The following is a 22,546-nucleotide window of genomic DNA, read 5'->3' on the forward strand; positions in this document are numbered from 1 at the left end:
CATGTATAAGGAGCAAACAGACTTTCTTCCCTTAATCCTCCAAGCATTTGGTAGCCACACCTGTTACCTGGCCTTGAAGGTCTATGACTTGATAAATACAACTAAAACTATGTATACAGCATACATACATACATATATATATATGTTTATTGATATATAAGTATATGTATAGCATATGTCATCTATACATTAATACATTTATGTACATGAATGAAGGTATACTATAGATTTGATCATAATGTGTGTTTGCTTCATTTGTCTCTACAAATCACTTGTATGATGTCTAAATTGTTTCAACATATTTTAACGTATATAATATGGTTACTTGAAGATAGTTATGAATGCATGTACATATAATCATAGATATAAAATAATGCTTTTGTACAAAGGAACTATTGTAATAAATAAGTGAGAACCTTAGTCAATTAAGCAAAATTGTGCATTTTATTCATTAGAGGAACAAATTTTAAGACAAGAGCTGGAAGCTATCCCCAGAAAAAGCATAATAATTTCTCTCCTAAGGAATTTAGGGCCAGCAGACCTTCTAATAAAATGCCAAGACACTACATACTCGTAAGTTTCCCTGATGACTTGTATTTACTTATAACTGTCAAATTTCTCCCAAATTATTAATATAATACAACAGACTAAGATCTCACACTCTGAAACTCGGAAGTGTAGGGGATGATGTAGATGAAGAAATCTGGGTTGATTTGTATCAACTCCTATTTGTATCAAGGAAGTCATGATACAGAATACAGGTTCTCTTTTAGGCTCATCATTGTTACATATGAAAGATTCCTGCATGTCAATGATGATATAACTTTATCTGCTTATGCATGCATATATTACATAATACTTAATCTTCATAATTACAAATTATTAGTTGCCCATGAATTGCCTTTTACAATATCTGTACAACAATCCAAAAATTTCTTAATGTGTAATATATGCTCAATAAAGACTTACTGTAAGTGTCTACATAAACTTCTTTTAATATAATTTTAAGACACTTAATTTATGAAACAAACAGTTATATGGCTCAGAAGGGCCGAGGTTAGGAATAAGCTGAACTAGAAACTGAACAAGTGTTGAGTGCAAAAGAAATGTTCAACAGGAGAGACTCTGGTAGTGAAGAAGATACTTAGTAGGTATTAAACCCTGGGGTCCAGGGGCCAGCACCAGTGAAAAACAGTCTACAATAATTAGAGCCAGTAAAATAGTTAAGCAGAAAGCATCAAGAGTCATTGTTAGTAGAAAGAGCAATAGAGAACCACATTATAGGTTGGGGTTATATTAAGAAGTCAAAGAAAATTATTTTAACAATATTCTGTTAATTCCCTAAGATTTAATACTAATGTGTTTTGATCATATTTACTGCATCCCACAATCACTCCAGAAACACCCCTACCTGCCTAACCACAACTTTTGTTCTCTCTTTCTCCTTAGCTCTCTGTCTGTCTCTACTTCTCTCTATCTCTATATCTCTTTTCCTCCGTGTCTCTGTCTTTCTCGTTGTGTCTCTCTGTGTGTATGCATGTGGTGTGTGGGTGTGGTGATTATATAATTTTTTAGGTTGCATTCTTGTAAAGATCTACCTGCCTCTGCCTCCAGAGTGTTGGACTTAAAGGTGTGTGCTTCTCTACCCACTGTTATCTCTCATGCTGAAACTCATATAGTGCAGTTTGTATTACCCAAACACTCTTGGATTGGGCACTGCTCTGGAAGCATGATCCATGTTCCATGGGCCCTACTCTTAAAGAAAACTGACTCTTCCTTTTCTAAAAGTTATTATATATTAATAGTCCCTTAGCTAGGTAGAGAACAAAAAGTATTTTTAATCTCTTTAGTCATTCATAAAATACAATGCATGCCATGCCATGGTAATTAGAATGCCAGTGCAATTGTGTGCATCATAATGCATATTATATAATAAATTATATTCATCAGTAAATATTTTGACATTTGTAATTATGAAGACTCCAAACACATTAGCAAACTGAAATTGCTTCTTAGTGAGAGGATTCTCTCCTTATGAGGCATATCAAAGAGATTCCTGGAGGAATCTCCTTGTAATGTAACCTTTACCAGCAAAAGGCATATGAGTAGACTGTCTTTCATGAATGTCACTAAAACTTAATTTATAATCTCAAGTTTTCATATCACCAAGTCAAGCAATATGAATACTGTGAGCACAGTAAGAAATGAATTCTAAGATTAAAAACCATTAATAAATGAATACGTAAATAAAAAACCACTACATGCTAGTGAAATATTTAGTTGGCTAAAAAGCTAAAATAAATATCAAAAATTAACAGAAATACAGGAACAATTTGATGGGTCCATTGAAATGTGTGATATAAATATGTCTCTCTCAGGAACTAAATGATCAGTGAATTAAATAGGAAAGAATATAGAATAATATGCCAATACAAGTAACAAAGTATATAAATATACTACATGCCACATGACATAATTTGGGAATACAAATTATTATCAATCATACATGAACCTTCAGTTTAAGTGACCAAAAAGTAAACAGAAAAACAAGTCTAAGGAAAGTTGAGATAACTTTCATAATATTGTCTCTGCTTCCCAAGTGCTGGCATTAAGAATGTGTGCCACACCCACTTAAATCCAGTGTGTGTGTGTGTGTGTGTGTGTGTGTGTGTGTGTGTAAAATTGAGTACTTTTAAAAGTTCATGAATCAAGGAATTTTCCTTCCCAGGGAGAATCTGGGGATTGGAAAGTTTTCCTGCTCATTCACTATGGGTTTTGGAAGAAAAAGAAGTGAATTTGGGCCAATTCAAGCCCTTGTCTTTCAGATTTACTGCAGAATTATGCTAGACCTTCAAGCTGGAACAACACCAATGCTTCTCAAGCTAGTCCACAAAATACAAAGGAAAGGAACTCTTCCAAATTCATTTCACAAAGTCCTACTACTTAAACTGGAGTAGAGAAAAAAAAAATAGAGACTGGGGCAGGGATTAATGAAATAGAAACTAAAAGAATAATACATAGAATTAATAAACTATGAGTTGCTTCTTTGAAAAAACTCACCATATTGGCAAAGCCCTAGCCAAACTATAAGAAAATTAATTAATTAATTGGAGATGAAAAGGGCCTTCTTTGAGTAGACCCCAGTGAATCTTGGGAAATCATTAGGAAATACTTTGAAAAATTTTGAATGCTTGGAATAAATAGGCACATTTCTAAATACATATGATCTGTCAAAACTAAAACCAGGGTGTATAAGGAATTTAAAGAGACACATGACAAGCAATGAGATCAAAGCAATAATAAAAAGTCTCCTCATAAATTAAAATCTAAAACAATACAGATTATGAATGAATTCAGCCAAATATTAAGAAAGACATTATTCCAACTCTTCTTGAATTGTTCCATAAAATAGAAAGGGAATAGAAAGGGAAGGAACTCATATAATGTAGGATTACTCAGGTAACCATGTGACATCAAATGTGGCTAAAATGTACAATATGCCTGCAAGAACATGGCACAAATAAACCATTACTTTGTATAACAAATGTATGCTTATAAAAAAAAAAAAAAGCAGATTTTTATGGTTTATGGTGCTTCATGCTTGTAGTTCAGGCTTGAGCAGCTGAGACAAGAAGACAGACCACACCAAGTTTCATGGCAGCCAGGACTACATAAAATGTTCCAGGCTATCCTGCATTAGGGAGTGAGACAATGTCTCAAAAACAAGGCTAAACAAAAACAAAAAATAGGGACAGAAAACAAGACTACTGCCTTTATTCTTTTTCCTCAGCAATCTCATCAGCACTCAAATAGGCAGGACTAGGAGATGAGGAGAATTCTGGGAAAGGTTAGGTATGAGAGCCCACAAGAAACAGATGCCATGTTGTGGAGGAAGGAGTAACAGGTACCAACCCTTCTCCAGTAAGATAAGACCATGTGGAAATACCTAGATTAATAAAAATGGGTTAATAATTAAGACAGAGCTAGCCAATAAGAAACCGCAGCCATCAGTCAACAATTTATAATTAATATGGTGCCTCTGTGTTCATTTGGGGCTGAAGCAACAGGACCTGGCAGAACAAGAAAATCCAGTAACACATCCCTCTTGAAGGGATATCCAGGTGTTGTGAACTCCCTACTCCCAACCACATTGCCACATCCAACAGATGTCAGGGGTGGGGGTGGGGGACTGAGGATGAATTTTGTGAATTTCCATGGCTGCTTCAACATAACTGTTCTTGTAATCTAGGTATAGACCCTTCAGAAAGGTTTCAAGATTTCCTAGAGGGAACTGGTCAGTTTGCTGTTGAACTGGTGTCTCCATAGATAGAGGAGAGACATGGGCTTCCTGTTCTGCAATCTTTCTCAAATACCCAACATAAATTATTACAGTGATTTTTAAAGCACGCTTTACACGAGTAAATGTGTTCTCATAGTTTGACTTTGACAATAACAATAGTTGACGCTCTTAGGAAGCTGTCCCCTTCCATGTGTTGCACTTACTGGATCAATGTTTCTTTTCAGCTACACAGCATTTTCGTTTTCCTGCTGGCTCACATATGCTGGGAAGAAGCTGTGCCAAGTGGAAAGCTGCAGATCCACACCAGCCACAAAATCGTTCTTTCTTTTGGTCAACTGGAACGAAATGTAAGTTTAATCTTTATTCTGGCTGTGCTGGCTAGCTAAGAAAAGGCAGCCCGTCTTCCATTTTAAACAGACCACGTTGGACGAGTGTGAGAAAGACAGACAGAAACAGACACACACACACACACACACAGAGAGAGAGAGAGAGAGAGAGAGAGAGAGAGAGAGAGAGAGAGAGAGAGAGAGGTGCTTGGCCACCAGTTAAAGTCCATTGGAATTCCTAACCACCCATCTCATCCACATGACTGAACTGAGAAGCAGGGAAAATTATAAGTAAGATAGGCACAACTGTTCATTCACATACTGGAGATCAGGAATATTCTTTCCAACTCATGTAAACCAAAATCCAAATCATTTAGTGTAGATCGCTGGCTGTCTGATCCTGGCCTTTACATACCTCTAAGTTTTCACTTCTAGGACTAACCCTAGTCCCTGCCTCTCCACCAGATCTCTGCCTGGAACAGAGATCACACTTTGACAGACCTTCTCTTGGGTCAGAAATGCATTACATCTCTCCATCCACCTTGAAAACACCCCTTAATTTCCTTCTCCTCAATTAACCCTTTCTACATTGTGATGTCCATTTTTTTTTTCTTTCACTGTTGGGTTTGAACTCTGGACTTCTCTCAAATGAACATGTTATTTTGTATTTCTATCAGCATCTGCTAAGTGATAGAGATTGTTTTTTAAAGAAAGTTTCATTATTTATCAGTGATAAGAGCACAATGTAGAATAAAAGTTCAGTAAGGGTTACTGATTAGTTGATGATTTCTTTTGTATAACCAAGGGCTCCTTTAAAATGTTAGTAACCTGCTTAGTTGATACAATTATTCTTCCAATTTTGACTAAAACCCATTTCTATTTATTTCCAAAATTAAATTCACTTTCACTTCAAGAGAAAAAATAAAGTCTATTTACACAGTCAGCTTCATAGAAAAATGAGGAACTCATTAATAGTTTTGAAAATGGTATTGATGTGTTTATTTTCTTAAAGCTGTTTTGGGTTGTTTTATTTGTTTTGTTTTTTTGTTTTTTGTAAGAGATCCGTGCATTCTTCCAATGGACTTAGGTATTTCAACCTAGAATCAAGATTCATTTTGCTTCCCTTAAACATATTTACATTCCATTTCCCAAGATCCCAAAAAGAGTTTTACATAATTTATTAGCATGTATTTGTTGCAGTGGAGTTGAAAGTGCATTTCATTGCTAAACTTTAATGCTAAGCACCAAACTGTCTCCGGTTTGCAAAATGTCTCTAACGCAGAAGGGAAAAAAATTAGTAACAACTCATTTTTACTTTCTAAATTTTTATGTACATTCGTGTATTTGTATGAGTATATTCCTTATATGTGAGTATGCCCATAGAGACCACAAGAGGATGTCAGATCCCATGGAGCTGGATTTGCAGGCAGTTGGGAGTTACCTGGCTTGTGTGCTGGGAATTGAACTCTGATCCCCTAGAAGGACAGCAAGTGCTCTTAACTACTGAATCAACTCTTTAGCCCTTATTACAGTATTTTATAAACTATGTGTCTCCTTTTTTCCCACTAAAATGTTCATTCTTTTGTTTTTAAGTAGTCATGGAGAATTATTATTAATATTATTATTGTTGTTGTTGTTGTTATTGTTATTATTTTGGAACTAGCTCTTATAGACCAGGCTGACCTCAAACTCATAGAGATCTGCTTGCTTCTTCTTCAAGAGTGCTGGGATTAAAAGCATGCACCACCACTGCCCAGCTAGTCATAGAGAAGTTTAAAAACAAAAACAATTTCCAAGTAAATGGGAGTCTATATATATTCAGAAGATGAATACAGCACTATTTAGCATGCATGTACTCTTTCCTAGAAGTGGTTTTTGTGGAAGTGAATGAATGATTGGCCGCAACCATCAACTGTAATGTCTCTGTCTTTTTCATTCTTAATGTGAAAAGCTCATGTTATATAGGAAAAACCAGCTCTTCTGAGGAAAAAGAACTTTCTAGGTTATGTGAAAAAAGTGGAATAAGATTATAGCTTCCATCACAGAAAAATGGAATCGCAATATAGAGTCAATTATAGATAAAAGAACATTCAAGAAAATACTGTACCTTCTACATTATCGTCAACATTTTATGTCAATTCAGAGACTTTTAAACTCAGAAACATTTGAATGTGGAAACTATGAAATAATATAAGTGAAAAATACTTAGAAACCAAAATATGCCATGTTTTAGTACATCTTAATTTTGCCCATCTTTAAAAGTAGATTTCCAACACGGTTGTCTTTGTCCCATCATTCTCCCCTAATTATACACTAAAACTGCACTTCTTTTCTCCAAAAGGCACACTTTTATGAATCAAAATCTTAAACCCACAGCAGGTAATATAAATTATTATGTGACTGACTGAAAAAAAAAAGAAATGGATGAAAAACACAACCTACTATGTGACAGCCATTGTGTCATGCCACCATAATTTCCTGGGTAAGAAAAAACAAGACTTAGGAAGGTTGAGTGAATTGCTGATTTCAAACCATCTTGTCTAGCACCAGCATGGCCAATTTTTCAACACACAAACTTTCTAATCCCAAAGGGGGACTCAGTTTGCCCACATGCAGCTTTCTCATTCATATCTCACAGTTGCTGCTAACTTTGGTTCAATCCCAGAATCCTCTTCCCTGTTTCTATCAGTTAAATTATGGGTTACATTACAGAGTAGAAACTAAAACTCACCATCAACCTCTTACTTTTCTACTGTCAGTCAACTTTCTTTTAAAATACCTCTTCTGGTGCTGTGACTGAGTTACTCTATTATCACCCCTAGGTGCTTCTTTAAACATATGTGCCGCAAGTAAATATAGATGAGTGATGTTTTCTTGGGCACATTTCCCCATAGTATGCCCTCACCAGTCTCTGCTCTCTCTGAGCAGGGTGTACTGTTCCTCAGATGCAGCCAGTGCTGCCTACCAGTTCAATACACCGGCCCTCTGCTGCCCAGTAAGTGGTGTTTCTGCACTCTTGAACCCCGTTCCCCTCCCAAACCCAGTGCTCCAGGACCTGAGCTCAGAGCATCTCAAAGGCAATGTATCCTGCAGCCATAGGTGTTGGTGTTTTTCTGTAAATAGCTCTTCATAGTTTCATCCTTTTCGTTCAAGAATTCTCTTTTGCCATTGGGGTCAAGTTCAAACTTCTACCGTTGTTACTCAAATATCTTAGGAATTAATAGGAATTAAGGATTTTCTGTTCTCCGAATTGTGTCATCTTCTACTTATTTCAACTTGACTTCAATTTTTTTTATAGCAGCCACTGTGAATTCTCAGGCACAGCTAATCTTTTATTCATATATTTTCTAGTCTATGTGTTGCATGACTGTTCCTGGAGAGGTGTGACATACATGTATTCACCCAGATACACAATTGATGTTATACCAAAACACAACTCTACCCAAATCTAGTTGGTGAGCTAATCAGCTTATAGGGCTAATTATAGGAGCATAGGTAACTCAACAGGAGGCTGCTGTAAAGCCCACACCAGCACTGACAACAGAGAATAAGGTAGTAGGGAAAAATAAATAAATAAAAATCACTTGTAACCTTGCAGAAGGATCTTGGGAATCTCATGACTTTTTCTTAAACTTCAAACTTCCTGAGGTTCCTAAGCTTGATTTCATTAGCTTCCTGAGCCTTAATGAGTCTCCTGCGATAGGAGGGAATATTTTAAATTACAAGAATCCTCTTATCTTCCCCACACTGTGCGTTACACACTTTTTCCTTCTTGGAATGGGTTTCTGAAATTCCATCTTATTGCAGCCTAGCCTGAAAGATTCATGTTTCCTGGGCTGGTAAGATGGTTTATCAATTAAGGCATTTTAAACAAGCCTAATGACTTGAGTTTGAGCCCCAGAAACCATATGGTAGAAGGAAAGGACTCCAGCAAGTTGCCCCCTGTTCTTACAAACAAGCCAAGCCACACACACACACACACACACACACACACACACACACACACACACATTAAGATCCACTTTACTTATTTACTCCCTAAGATAAATTTAACCAGTCTCTCCTATGTGCTTACAATATGGTATGAGAGTCAGATTATGCTATATTATATGACTCTACATGTCAAAATTATAAGGAGTAAAAGTATTACTTATTGAGTATCAGCTTACATATCTCATTAGAATTTTCAAGAGGACATCTCAATTCAAATGCTCAAATATTTTTTTCCAAAATAATTACAAGAAAATGTTTGTAAAATCATGGATATAATTGGATACTTCCTTTGCTTTTCAGAATCAATTTTCCTCTTGAAATAAAATCACTTCCAAGAGAATCTATGCTTATTATAAAAGTGTTTGGGATTGACTCTGCCACCCACAGTGCAAATCTGCTGGCCTGGACCTGCCTTCCATTGTTCCCAAAAGAGTAAGTATATCATCCTATCATCCCTGATTAACAGAGCTCTGGCTCCAATTCAACCTTCCGGGAACTGAATGTTCTTCAGGTTACGGCATAATGAGAAAAATCAAGAGGAACATTTTATACTGAAATGAGGTAGTTCAATATAAATCATGAGCATTGAAATTAGAACAGAAGAGCAAAGACGGAGAGCTGGCTGTACCAGCATCCCATGCTCTCTCATCGCTGGGTCATCTACAATGGAGAGGCGAGGGCAAGACCGGTCTCAAGGACCCTCTCTCCTTCAAGCAGCCAACTTCTCTGGAATTAGTAATCCAAAATGACTGTACTATCATTTAGGGCAAAAGCCACAAAATTTTGACTAAAGTAAAATTATAAAACAAGACTGTTTGCTGGTCTCTTATTGCCAAGAACATGCTTGGCAACTTCCAAAAAAGAAAAAAAAAAAAATCACAGAACTGAGTTCAGATATTCTCAGATTTAACAGCCTTTGCAAAGTCAACTGTTTCTTTAACCAATAATTCTTGAGAATTATTCATGCTTAGAACATAAAGTAAAGTCAACTAATGATTGCCTATGCTTTTAAGGGTGCAAATCTCCAAAAGCACCAATGTATTTATTTATTTATTTATTTATTTATTTATTTATTTATTTATTTATTTAACACAGGAAGCTGGCTTTAGCATCAGATGACAAAACCAGGAACCTTAAAACAATCAGAACTTACGTTGCTATGCTAATATTAGTATAAGGCACGCTTCTGCACATGTTGTCTTTGAAAAACCTGGTGTTAAGGAAGTGTTTAAAGTATTTCTTTTTCAGTTCTCAGTTCCAACATTCAGCAACTTAGACAGATTTGATCAAGCCAACCATATCAAACTTTAAAAATTCATTGGATTGTTTTTGATCTGGACCCTGTGTGTGTGTACCTGTTTGTATAAATGTATGTGTATACGTGTGTGTAAATTGTGTGTATCTGTCTCTGTGCATATGTCTGTATGTATATATGTGTATATGTATGAGTATCTCTATATACATGTGAGTTTGTTTGTCATATGTGTGTGTGTGTGTGTGTGTCTTGTGGGTAAGTACACGTGTGTCTCTGTGCATGGACATGTCTGTGGCTTGATTTGGGTTTTGATATCTTAGCCCATTTCCATGTGTGTATTGAGGACAGGGAATGTATTGATCCCTGTAATGTCTGCCATCTTACATAATGCATCATATAAACAGGCAATCAATAGGGGTATTTTTACTAAAAAAAAAAAAATCAATCCCTGCAGGTATATTTTGAAAGTCTACAAAAACACAAGTTAGCTCTAGAAGGAACGTCTGCTGCTGTTAGGAGACATTTCAAATATCTGACTTGAGCACTAAGAGCATCCGTGACCATCCATAAGAAACCCTGCACAGGCGAGGTGTCCTTTGCCCCATGAGAGAGTTTATTTGCAGTTTCATCTGCAGAATTTTAGATATAAACGCGTCCAGTACTCTTGTAAAGCCACATTTCCAATCATTAACTGAAAAGAGCATCCATTCGGTGCCCTTGTTTCTCCTCACCAGCCTGCCACATGCAGGGATGCCAGGACAAATGCTGGCTCTGTGTGGACGTGCATCACTGACAGCTGTTTGCAGGGAATGGTCTTCCAGCATGGGCGTCTGCGGGAAGCAATTATCTGGGATTGATCCAATGTGCGATGATTTTGCAAGGAAAAGAATGTAAAGTAATGATGATGCCGCATCAGAAAACACAACAAACTAATATGATTATTTCAACAAGCATTTGAAAATATACTCCCAGTAGTCTGTTTCTCATCAAAACCAGAAAAATCTCCATCTCCCCTGGGATAAACAATCGAAAGAAATGCAGGGTGTTCTAAGACATCAGAAATCCATCAGGTGTGACTGTTGAGACACAGCCACAAACTCCATTTTGCACCTCACTACAATTTGCAGCAAATCTTATTCAATTTATTCCCTGTAGATATTCTCATATCATAGAAAAGTAGTATTGTGCCTCCATTTCCACTCACAGGATGACCCTTGCCCATAAACATTTGATATTGAATCTCTTATTATAGTTTGAATTGCCCCTCACCAGCTGTGTGCAGTTGTAATGACCACTTATATTGATATTGTTCCCAACATGCACATGACCTCAGAATAGCTTCCTGGAGGCGTTCTGTCTCTTTATCCCACCCCCTCCCCTCAAGTGGGCTTTTGGAAAGAAAAAAACAATGGTGATTAAGCTTGTATGTACCTATGAGGGATGCATTAGTTAATGTCTACACATAAAAACAGGCTTTGACATTTGCAAGCATCGAAAGAAAAACATCTCAAATCCAAAGGAAATGTTTGGTGGACGAAGTAATGTAAGCTTCTTTTGTAGACAAGATTGTTCCTGCATCTGCATTCACAGTGGGCTAGTTCCTCTCCTACTGCAGCCAGGCCAGCTTTCTTTCAGCACAACAATGTCCAAGAACTCCAGCCCCAATTTAAGTTCACAATTAAATAGTGTAATTGCTACTTAGCCTTTTTTTTGTAGAAGATTCTTGGAAAAATATTTCCTACCTTGACTGAACAATAGCATTTTCTTGAATGTTATAATATAAACACAAATCCCAGGTATCCCCCAAAGATTCTAAGTCAGTTATTCTTTTTTCCATTTATTTTGTCTTATTTTTTGAGAGAAACAGTATTTTCAAAACTCATGGGGTGAATTAAAGTCTTAAAAATAAAAATCATTTGCAGAATTTCAAACATGACCCCAAATCATTCTTGATCTCTAAACAATTTTATTCCTTGGACAATTTCCTGAGCTGTTAATGCTGAGCTGCTCATTTCAACTCTGTTTTGGAATTAAGTGGTAAACAGAAGTTGTGCTGTTTAAGCTCATTGGTTTTCTTCTGGTCCATGAGAAGCCCTCAGCCCAGTTGCCACACTCGGCAGTGAGCTGTGTGGAAAGGTGGTCCTGATGTAAGTCGTCAAACAGTTTAAAAATAGACCAAAACCAGAGTTCAGGGCTGAGTCCTTGTCTTAGCTTTTTCTGTCTTTAACTGCCTACCTTGCTGCTTTGAGATGCCACATCCTCCTCCATGAATGCACTGTAAAAAGGTGCACCCTACACAGGCTCTGACCTCGGCATTACAAGGGCTGTCCTTTTAGATATGAACCCAAGAACTCTCAGGCACTCAAAGGATTTCATCACATCAGTTCCTCTGGTTCATCTGGCCACCCAGTGACTTAATCCTCTAGGTACTCTGGCTCCAGATGCTGGGAAGTGACAGAATAACTCCTGGTCATTAAACACAATAATCATCATTATTTTGTTGCAGGGTAAGGGAATCACAATCCAGCATATTTGGGGTTGAAATTTTTAATCATTGAACTAATAATCAAGTTTGAAAGACCTTAGGGATATGCTGGGAGAAATACCCTAAAACTGTATGAACAATAGTGGAGTCTAACTCCTAAATGTGCCATATCTTTTAAAGCCCTCAAAGCATAGGTAGGGGTGATGGATACTTCAGGCATGCTCGGTAGTGGGAGTTTGTGATCATGTGGTCAGGTCTAGGTAGTGTCTCCCTACAGTCCTTCTGAAAGCCTCCTGCACTTCCAGAAGAGCCACCACATGGTGAGAATGTTTTAAAAACATCAATTTTGTCCAATAAATTCCAAGAAGCTTAGTTAATAAAGGCTGGCTGATTCAGGCAAGCTCCAGACATCCTAATACAAAGTATAATGTATGTAGACTGCCTTTGTGACGTGTGTGTGTGTGTGTGTGTGTGTGTGTGTGTGTGTGTGTGTGTGTGTGTGTATTACAGACTAATAAATATTTTCACCATGGTAACTTATTATATTTTAATTTATGTGTATGGATATTTTGCATTCATGTATGTCTGTGTACCACTTGAGTGCCTGGCCCCCATAGAAGGGCTATTGAGTCCCCTAGTATTGGAGTTACAGATGTAGATGAAACACTAATATTAAAAAGAAGCTTTTTCCAAATGGATCAACATAACAACATCCTCAGTGACTAGTCAGGTCTAATTCCTAGTGCTCTCATGGCCAGTGAAATTCTAGGGAAAGTCCCCATCTCCTGAAGCCACTAATACTCTTCAGATATGTTTTGTATTCCTCATTTCTACTAATCATTTTCCAGACATGTTGTTTATTCCAGTCTATTACATGAAAATAAGCTCCTTAAGGATAAGCAAACAATCATCTCCAAAACAATGCCACACATTTTTGGACCCTCAAAAGACATTCAAGTGTTATAAGCAATTTCCCCACCAGCCTGATCCCTGAGCCATGTCAGCCCCAAATAACACACAGAGACACTATTAGATATAGAGCTGTTGACCTGTTACTAGTATTTCTTATTGCCTAGCTGTCTTAAATATTAACAAATTTCTATTAATGTGTTTCCACATAGTCTTATCTTACCAGAGAGAGGATCCCACCTCTACTCTCTCAAGTCACTACATCTTGACCCTCCTCTCTCCTCCAAGAATCCCACTTGTCTCCAAGTCCAATTGCTTTCCTACTGGCCAACAGAGATTTATTCATTAACCAATAAGAAAAACATATTTACAGAATGACATCTCCCATCATCTCCTCTTTTCTGTCTAAATAAAAAAAGGGTTTTAATTTTAACATAGTAAAATATATTTTAAAAACAGTTGACAAATAAGAACTATTGTTAACAATATTTAGTCCACTAACAATTAGCAAGATTTAAAGAAAATATTCCATCATCTGCCCTATCTTTGTGAGTCTAAAGTCTTATATGTAACTTAATCCTAATTAAGTGAAACTAACTATAACTATCTGTCTTCACCGCCATCAAAGACCACAGAAGGACAATATATAAACTCTAGAAATGACAGAGACATCTTGCTACCTGGTCAGTCACCTGAAGTTCTTCTGTAATGTTCCATCTTCAGCCCATAGGCCATAGTGTGTCTGGCAGACTCCTCAGCAAAGCAGAATATTTCAAACTGTCCCACCTGTGTTGGCAGTTTATCAGTCACTTTTCTCTGTGTCCTGCAGACTGTCTGGCAGACTCTTCCATGAAGCAGGAACCCTACAGCAATGTCCATCTTGTTTCAGCAGTCACTTTTCTGTGGGTCCTGCATGTCCAGTTTACACAGCATAAAGTCAAACAGTCCAGATGAGAGCAGTATCTTGCCCAAATGGCTAGTCTTGCCATATTGGAAGTGAACTCCATAAGGAGTTACTTAGATGTCCATCTTCCTTTATGAAGCAGCTGGTATTGCCAGAGCAGCAGTGTCTCACTGTCAAGAAAAACCCTAAACCATTTTAAATGCCATATTTTGTAGGTCTTTTGAAAAGTTTGAAGAATGCCTATCCATTTAAAATATATCTCTGTGTGTCTAGAAATCCTAACTAACTTAACTATAAGTTTTGACTATTAGGTAACTATCTATAATTTGAACTAAATTATATATTACATTTTAAAATGAGCTATATAAATGCAATACCTAAACAGGAAGAGAAATATACTTATCACAAAATTGACCTTAAGTTTGTATCAATAAATGAAAATCCATTCCAAAACAAAGTATTCATTTCTATACCATAATCCCCTTCTTACCACAGAAAAAGAGATTGGTTGTGATCATTTATAACTATTTATAACCAACCCCATATAAGTGGAAACAAATATAAACAGTATTTGGGGATTTTGGGCATCATTCTTTCCAAACTGCTTCATGCTGGTAGGGGGCGCTGTCTTGGGGATCCTAAGAAGAAACAGAAATCCTGGCTATAGTGGTCTGCAAGGCTGCCTTGTCCCAGCTGTTTAGAATGTTGAATCACCTGGGACACTGCTTCAGGGGGACTTGCTTGATCAAACCTTGTTAGTCTGGAAGGAATCCACAGCTTTTCATTTTCTGTGCAGAAATTCTTTTCTCAAGTAACCTGTCCTTACACTTAAATTTTGAAGTCAAAGCGTTTTTAAAATATATAAATTAATTCAGCAGCATTGATAATCAAATGTATTGTAACAATTGTTCCTTCTTTAGCCACTAAGCAATTCAAAGACAACACAATAGCATACAGTATCCAGACTCTCTGTGTATTTTTTATTTTTTATGTGTTTTTTTTTTTATTACTCTTTTTCTTTTACATCTGTTTTTTCATTTATTGAGACAGGTTTTCTCTGTAACTTTGGATGCCCTGGAATTCACTCTACACACCAAGTTCACTTAGAAATCACAGAGATCTGCTCACCTCTGTCTTCAAAGTGCTGAAATTAAAGGCCTGTGCCACCACGCCCATATACTGTCTTTCTATTTTTTTCAAACCAGTTTATCCTGTTTCTTTTTATCTCCCAAGCCTTAAAACATACTGTAAACCTTTAGAGGTTTTTCTTTATCCGAATCTGTCTTTACTGTAAATCTTTATCTTTTTCTGGCCACGAGACTATCTGGTAAACATTGCTAAATGAAAGCCACAGCTGTTTTAGTCTATCCAAGATGGCGGGGGTACATTTACCATCAGCACTGAGAGCTATGCTCACCGCCTTGGTCTATGCTGCCATCAAGCATCATGCTGCTGGCATGGAGATGTGGTCACTGCCATTGCCAACTCTTGCACACACCGTTCAGTTGTTAACAGGGTTTGCTGCTTATGCTGAGTCAGGAAAACTCCCTTAAAGGATCCATGCAAATCTCTGCTGGTCTCTAACAAAACAGAGCCCAAACCAAACCCCCCCCCCAAAAAAAAAGGAAAAAGAAAAAAGAAAAAAGAAAAAAAAAATGCCGCTACCAAGAAGACTTCTTTGTCTCTATTATTTTGTTTTTAAAATCCTTTCTTAAGCTTTTGTTAAGTTTTAAGTGGAAGTTCTTAGTACCCACATTGCAGACGCCATGTTGTTACAAGCAGTTTTCCCACCAGCCTGGTCCCACAGCTGTGTCAGCCCCAAATAACACGCAGAGATGCTGTATTAGATATAAAACTGTTGGCCTGTTACTATTGTTTCTTATTGGCTAGCTTTGTTTTAAATATTAACCAATTTCTATAAATGTAAGTGTTTCCACGTGGTCTATCTTACCAGAGAGATGGTCCTGACCTTTTCTCTCTCAAGTCTGTACATCTTGTACCTCCTCTCTTCTCTCAGAATCCTCCTTGTTTCCTAGTCCAGCCTACCTTGCTTTCCTATTGGCCAACAGGGCTTTATTCATTAATCAATAAGGGAAATATTTACAGAATGACATCTCCCATCATTAAAGTTTGTATACCATTACCCTCCACTGTCCATCTGGACTTTCATATTCTTTATGCCCCCTTTCCTGAGCTCTGCATGCCCCACTTCTACAGCAAGAGTTCTGACTTCATTCTGCATCCTGTGCCAGAGAGTAGAGGCTGAGAAGACTCTTCCAATATAATCAAGCTAAGGTCAGAAAGCACAGACATCCTTAGATTCTTTCTTGATGGATAGAAACCAGCTCAGACACATCAAATGTGTTTTGCTTTAAATGTGGCAAAGACATAATAGTACAGTAAAATCACAAATATAACACATTTTTCAAATGCAGGTGTAAAAATACAACTAACTTCTCATGAGCTCTATCCTGCAAGTAATGAGGGCAAAAGCCTCTCCACTTACAGCCAAGTACTGGCTGGTTGAAGTATGAAATCTCTTTTGGATAAAAATGCCTAGTCACTTAAATAGCTTTCTTACATGCTGCCTCTCTTCCTAACAAGATGAAAGTGCAAACAGGGTTAGACAGGAAAGGAAAAACTACAAAGATCCTGTAGTCTGCTACCTCTGACCCCCACCCCAGACCACAGTCACCTTCAAAGCTTGTAGCTACTTGGTCTGTCAGAAGCTCTTGGATAGTACAGCTCCTTAGGGATCTCCCAGTATAGCTAGGGGTACTGGATTGGCCTGAGGTAGGTTATCTCAGCCACCAAGAACCATCTGAGTTTTTCTGCCAATTCCTGAATTGGTTGGTACCAAAGATGATTTATAATAAGCTTACATTTATTTTTGTCAAATAGCCTATTTTCTGGTTTGGTATGTTGAAATCAAAGACTATTCTTAGTTAATGGTTGGAATATGGTACCAATATTCTAATTTGTACACAGGTACCACTTAATTATTTTTGTACAAAGATCTGTGGATTTAGATGTTATTGCAGCCATTGGAAACCTTTGTGGTTTCCTCCCTGGTTAAAAGCATTTCCTGTATGCTTTCTCATTTACTATGATAATTTACAACCGATTTTTAAGGATTCTGAACATGAAAAATTCTTTCTATTTATATATAAAAGAACATTTCTCTTGTGAAGTCCTACAACTATTTTGATTCTGCAGCTCATATGCTGTGCTAATTTAAATATTGTCTTCCTATAAATTTAGAATCTTTAAATGCCCAAGGAAATTAGTTACTCCATGGGGAGGGAGAAAAATACCCTTTGAAGAGCTACTATCCGTCCTGAGTTCAGGCACCCCAAAGTCCAGAGTGCAAATCTGAAACGCCTAATTCCACTTAGTCATCACCATTGATAGCAGTCACTAACACATGCCTGCTAGGAACTACTGTAAAAATAGCCACACATGGGAAAAAAGCAGTGTCTTTGAAAATGCCCTTGCATTTGCCAAGTTAGCAGTGAGCTCTTAATCAGTGTCTGGACTTGTGGGATACTTTATTTCTCCTCTAGCTACTGAATGAAGCTACAGAAATAAGTGCAGCTTTCCATCCCAGAATAAGCATGTGCAGACATGCATAGCTTTCCTCTTATAAAGTGACTCCTGTCTGTCTGTACGTGTTATCTTTTTCAGAAAGTCTATGCTGGGGTCTAGACTATTCAGCATGACATTCCAGAGTGAGCCTCCCATAGAAATGATAGCTCCGGGAGTATGGGATGGGAGCCAGCCTTCCCCACTGACCCTGCAGGTAAGTGTCAAGCTATGAGATTCAACTTGCACACAAAATATGCAGGTTGTTAGGCAATGAGGTGACCAGTTACAGAAACAATTTCTTCCAGGGTCACACATTATACATGTTCCCTTCCTTCAGCCTAGCCTAGATCTGGATGTCTTCTGTATCTTTTGTTTAATGCCCAGTACTCTCTAAGCCGTTTTTCTGTCAGCTTATATAATAGTGATACAATGCATTTCTTCATCATCCTGAAGGATGGCAGAGAAGTCTTGTTATCAACAATCTCCTTAAATGTATCCAATCCTTCTTCCTATTGTCTAAAATGACACTGTTGTATATTATTAACCCAGTACCTTACAGGTGATTTTTGCATTGTCACACATCACTAAAATATCTTCTACTGGCGTCTTTCTTCAGTGACTGGGTCGGAAGAGAGTATTTTTTGTACCTTTTTGTCTTAATGCATCTCTACTCTCTGTGATTTGTGATGGTGAAAGAAAAGTGTTCAATGATTACAGCTTTGGTTCACGCTTCTGGCAGCACCTCATTTGCTCATGTCTGGGGTCCATCTAGCCATATTGACTAGAGATCAGCAACACAGATGCAGTGCTATGTAGAGATTCAGGGGCGTGGACTTTCCATCTCTACGGAAGCTGGGCAGCATCCTCCAGAACACAGTTTCTCCGTCTTGGTAGCATTTTGGACTAGCTACTTCTTTGTGGTTCCATCCCTGTGCATGGTAGGATGCTCAGCAGCCTAGCAGATTTCTAACCAGTATAAGTATCCACTTCCCAGTTCTGGAAGTCAAAAACTGCCCCCAGATGTTGTCAAATGTACTCTGGGACCAAAATTGCCTTCTACTTATCATCATGTTGAAGATAACAATCATAGAGTCCCAGCTTACAGCTATGAGGTAAGGGGGTGTAAGGGGTAAGGTTTAGAAATATGCACAAAAAGATGTTGAAGACAGAAAAGAATGAATTCTACAAAAATGTGACTTCACTTCAGGGCAGAGAAAGCCCTTCCAGGAACCACTGAGTAACAGTACCCACCAGCTTGATGCCAAGAAACAGGTGTGCCAGGTCCGGATGTGCCGGACCGACTGGCACGTGCTGTGTTGTAACAGCACGTATGGAAATCCAGTATGGAAATCTACCGTAAACCTCATAAATATTCTCATGCTTAGCAAGTAGGAGTTAGCACACTTTAGTTTTAAAGTGCCCTTCCATTTTGATAAAGTGGATAGCTTGTTGCTGAAGAACCAATAAGGATACCTTTAAGCCCCCTAATTTAAGAATCCGAAGCACCACATGTCAGGCTTTCTGCTATATTGTAAAGTAAGAAATTGGTTCGAGAAGGAATTTTAGGGGCTGACTCTACTTGAAAAGTGCTTGTATGAGAACTGACATCTGTACCCAGAATCCACGTGAAAAAATGGCTGACTCTGTGCCATAAGCTTGCAATCTAGAGTGCTTGGGCAATGAGAAGGTAGATCCTTGGGACTTCAGTGGCCAGTCTGTTTAATTGAATTGGTGGATTCCAGGCTAGTGGCGGACCTCGCCTCAACATAATTTCTGGGTAGTGCTTGAGAAATGGCACGTGGCCTTGTATGTTAGCCTCCACATGCATACACATATGAACCCTCACATGCATGAACCCACATACACACAAGATTCAGAGATGGTAAAAATAAATAAATAAATAAATAAATAAATAAATAAATAAATAAATAAAAGCTTAAAAGCAGGTCCTAGAACCAGTGTTATGTCAGGAAATAGGTGTGGGTCGGAGGGAAAGACATCAGGCTGGCATTGGGGAAATGCATAGTCTCAGCTCTCTAACAGAAAACATCAAGGCATTAAATAAATCATTAGCCTCCTGTTTTGACCTCTGTGCGTCCTTACGATGTGAATGGCAAATGCCACAGGGCAGCCACCCAACTAGGAAAGGGGTGTGAGGAGTCACAGAGAATTGTTCTCCAGATCCCAAGACTGGGGAAGTGAACGGAAGCAGCAGACAAGGGAAGCGGGTGCTAATTCAGAGTGGAAACGCACGGGCAGACTTCTGCTTGCCTTTTCCTAGGGGTCCTCATCTTGTTGCTTGCACATGCATGTGATTCATTGGAACGACTCTATCAGGCTGTGTGCATGTGTGCAGGAGCGTATGTGTGCACATGCATGTAAAAGCCAGGGGTCAACTCGACCTCGTTTCTCCGGAGCCTCTCACCTTGATTCTTGAGATACGTTTCTCACTGCCCTGGACCTCACCAACTGGGCTAGGCTGGCTAGTCAATGTGCACCCCTAACCCAGAGATCTGCCTATCGTTGTCTCCTCAACCCTTCCAAGCACACACAACACGTTCTGAGAGAAAGCATGTTTGCCCTCCCGAGACTGACTTCCTTAACGTATTGTGAGAATCTCTAGTTTCACCCATCTTCCAGAGAAAGAGGCATTGCACTTACCCAGTACTGTTTCCTGCAGCTCCTCCTGGTGACTAAGCTAGGAAACCAGCACGGGGCTAATATTCAGGGTCTCTTCACTTGATGACAGACACCAGAAAGGTGAGGTATAGAAAAGAAAGGTTCTTAAACTCCCATGGAAAAGAAACACATAACTTTGTGGAAATTTCATAGATTGTTATCCTTACGCCACAACACCGCAGGTAACTGATGCCGGCTTATTAGACAGCAGCTCCAAGCTCTAATGATTCTTCTTAAAATTATGTTAAAACAATGAAAAGCACAAAATAGAAATTACTGTTTTCTTTCATTTCTACAAATCCAAAGTAAATATTATGAAATGATAAATGTTATTTGCATGCTATGTGTAGTACACAGAAAACCACTTCTTTGTTTCAGATTGACTTTCCAGCTGCCGGGTGGGAGTATATTAATCCCGATTCTGAGGAGATCGGAACCGACGCTGAAGAACCACCAAGAGAGTGTTTAAAACACATTGCCAGACTTTCCCAGAAGCAGACTCCCTTGCTGTGAGTGAGCCAGGCCTGAGAATGATTCTCTGTGTTCTCATGCTCTAATCAGCCACACTGCAAACACCCATATCTTCCGAGAGGGCTCCCGCGGTTGCGTGCAGTCCTCTTACCCTGAGGCAACCGATGCTAGACGATCGGTTAACATGGACAAACTATGAAGTGGTTTTGCCTCATTTACAGAGATGTCTGATGGGGTTTTAGCAACTTTACCTTTAGATTAAGGAACGGTATGGCATTAGAAATAATTCAATTCAAAGTACTAAAGGCAGACTGATGAGGTAGACAGCATCACATCTCAGAGGGGGGGAAAACATTGCTCAGCTATCACTCAATACATTCTAGGAAACTGTTTTAGAAAGAAGGGAAGTTGGAATTTAATTATCATGGCAGATATTTAAAAGAACAGAAATAAATCATCTCTAATAAACACTAGGTCAGCTAGTAAGGAATTTTTACATTGGGTTAACCAGCAATTCTCTAAATTTTGTTGGAACTACAAAATAATTACTGGCGTTTATGCTTGCTGCCTGGTAATATCTGAGCCACAGCTTATCAACTGTGCTAATTCATAAATAAGGCAAAAGCACAAACTCAGGAAGTTGTACACACATGCATATATGCATCCGTATATACTTATACGTAGCTTGGACCACATTGTGATACTATGTATAACACAGAACATCTTATGTCAAGAAAAAATATAATTTAAACAGAGGAGTTATAAATTTTTTTTCTTTATTTTTTCTCCTAACCCTCCCAAGAAATCCCCCCATTCCATCCCCCATCCCATCCCCCACCCACTCCCCAGGGAGCATAAGGCCTTCTATGAGAGATCATCAAAGTCTGTCAAATCATTCAGGGGAGGGCCTATGCCTTCTCTCATGTCTCTAAGCTAAAGCAGTATCCCTCCATGAGGAATTGGCTCCTGAAATATGTTCCTGCACTAGGGATACATCCTGGTTCCATTGTCAGAGGTCCCTTAGACTGACTGCCCAGGGCTCCTAACTGAGATTCACATTCGGGGGATCTGGGTTGGTCTTATACTGGTTTCCCAGCTATCAGTCTGGGGTCCATGAGGTCCTCCTTGTTCAGATCAGCTGTTTCTGTGGGTTTCTCCAGCCTGGTCTTTACCCCTTTGCTCATCACTTCTCCCTCTCTGCAATTGGATTCCAGGAGTTCAGCTAGTGTTAACTGTGGATGTCTACTTCTGCTTCCATCAGCTACTGGATGAGGGCTCTAGGATGGCATATAAGGTAGTCATCAATCTCATCATCAGGGAAGGGCATTTAAGGTAGCCTCTCCACTATTGCTTAGATTGTTAGTTGGGGTCATCCTTGTGGATCTCTGGACATTTCCCTAGTGTGAGATTTCTCTTTAAACCTATAATGGCTCCCTCTATTATGGTATCTCTTTTCTTCTTTTTTCTATTCTTCCCCAGACTCAATTTCCTGTTCCCTCATGTCTTCCTCTCCCCTCCTCTTCTCCCCTTCTCTTTCTCCTAACTCTTTCCCACCACCCATTTCCCACCCCACAGTGCCTGCTTCCAATTTGCTCATGAGGTCTTGTGCCTTTCCCCTTCTGTGAGGGACCACATATGT

The 22,546-nt window shown here is 38.5% G+C and overlaps 1 protein-coding gene across 1 annotated transcript in view; it reads left to right on the plus strand.

Moving 5' to 3' along the window:
* Pik3c2g (phosphatidylinositol-4-phosphate 3-kinase catalytic subunit type 2 gamma) overlaps nt 1-22,546 on the plus strand; it is a 221,596-nt gene that overhangs the window by 55,761 nt on the left and 143,289 nt on the right. Inside the window, exons 12-15 of the mRNA XM_051173115.1 lie at nt 4,525-4,647; nt 8,920-9,051; nt 17,857-17,971; nt 20,815-20,945. Coding sequence (XP_051029072.1) covers nt 4,525-4,647; nt 8,920-9,051; nt 17,857-17,971; nt 20,815-20,945 — 501 coding nt within the window. The remainder of the gene's footprint in view (nt 1-4,524; nt 4,648-8,919; nt 9,052-17,856; nt 17,972-20,814; nt 20,946-22,546) is intronic.

This window comes from Phodopus roborovskii, unplaced genomic scaffold (assembly GCF_943737965.1).
Source record: "Phodopus roborovskii unplaced genomic scaffold, PHOROB, whole genome shotgun sequence".
NCBI lineage: Eukaryota > Metazoa > Chordata > Mammalia > Rodentia > Cricetidae > Phodopus > Phodopus roborovskii.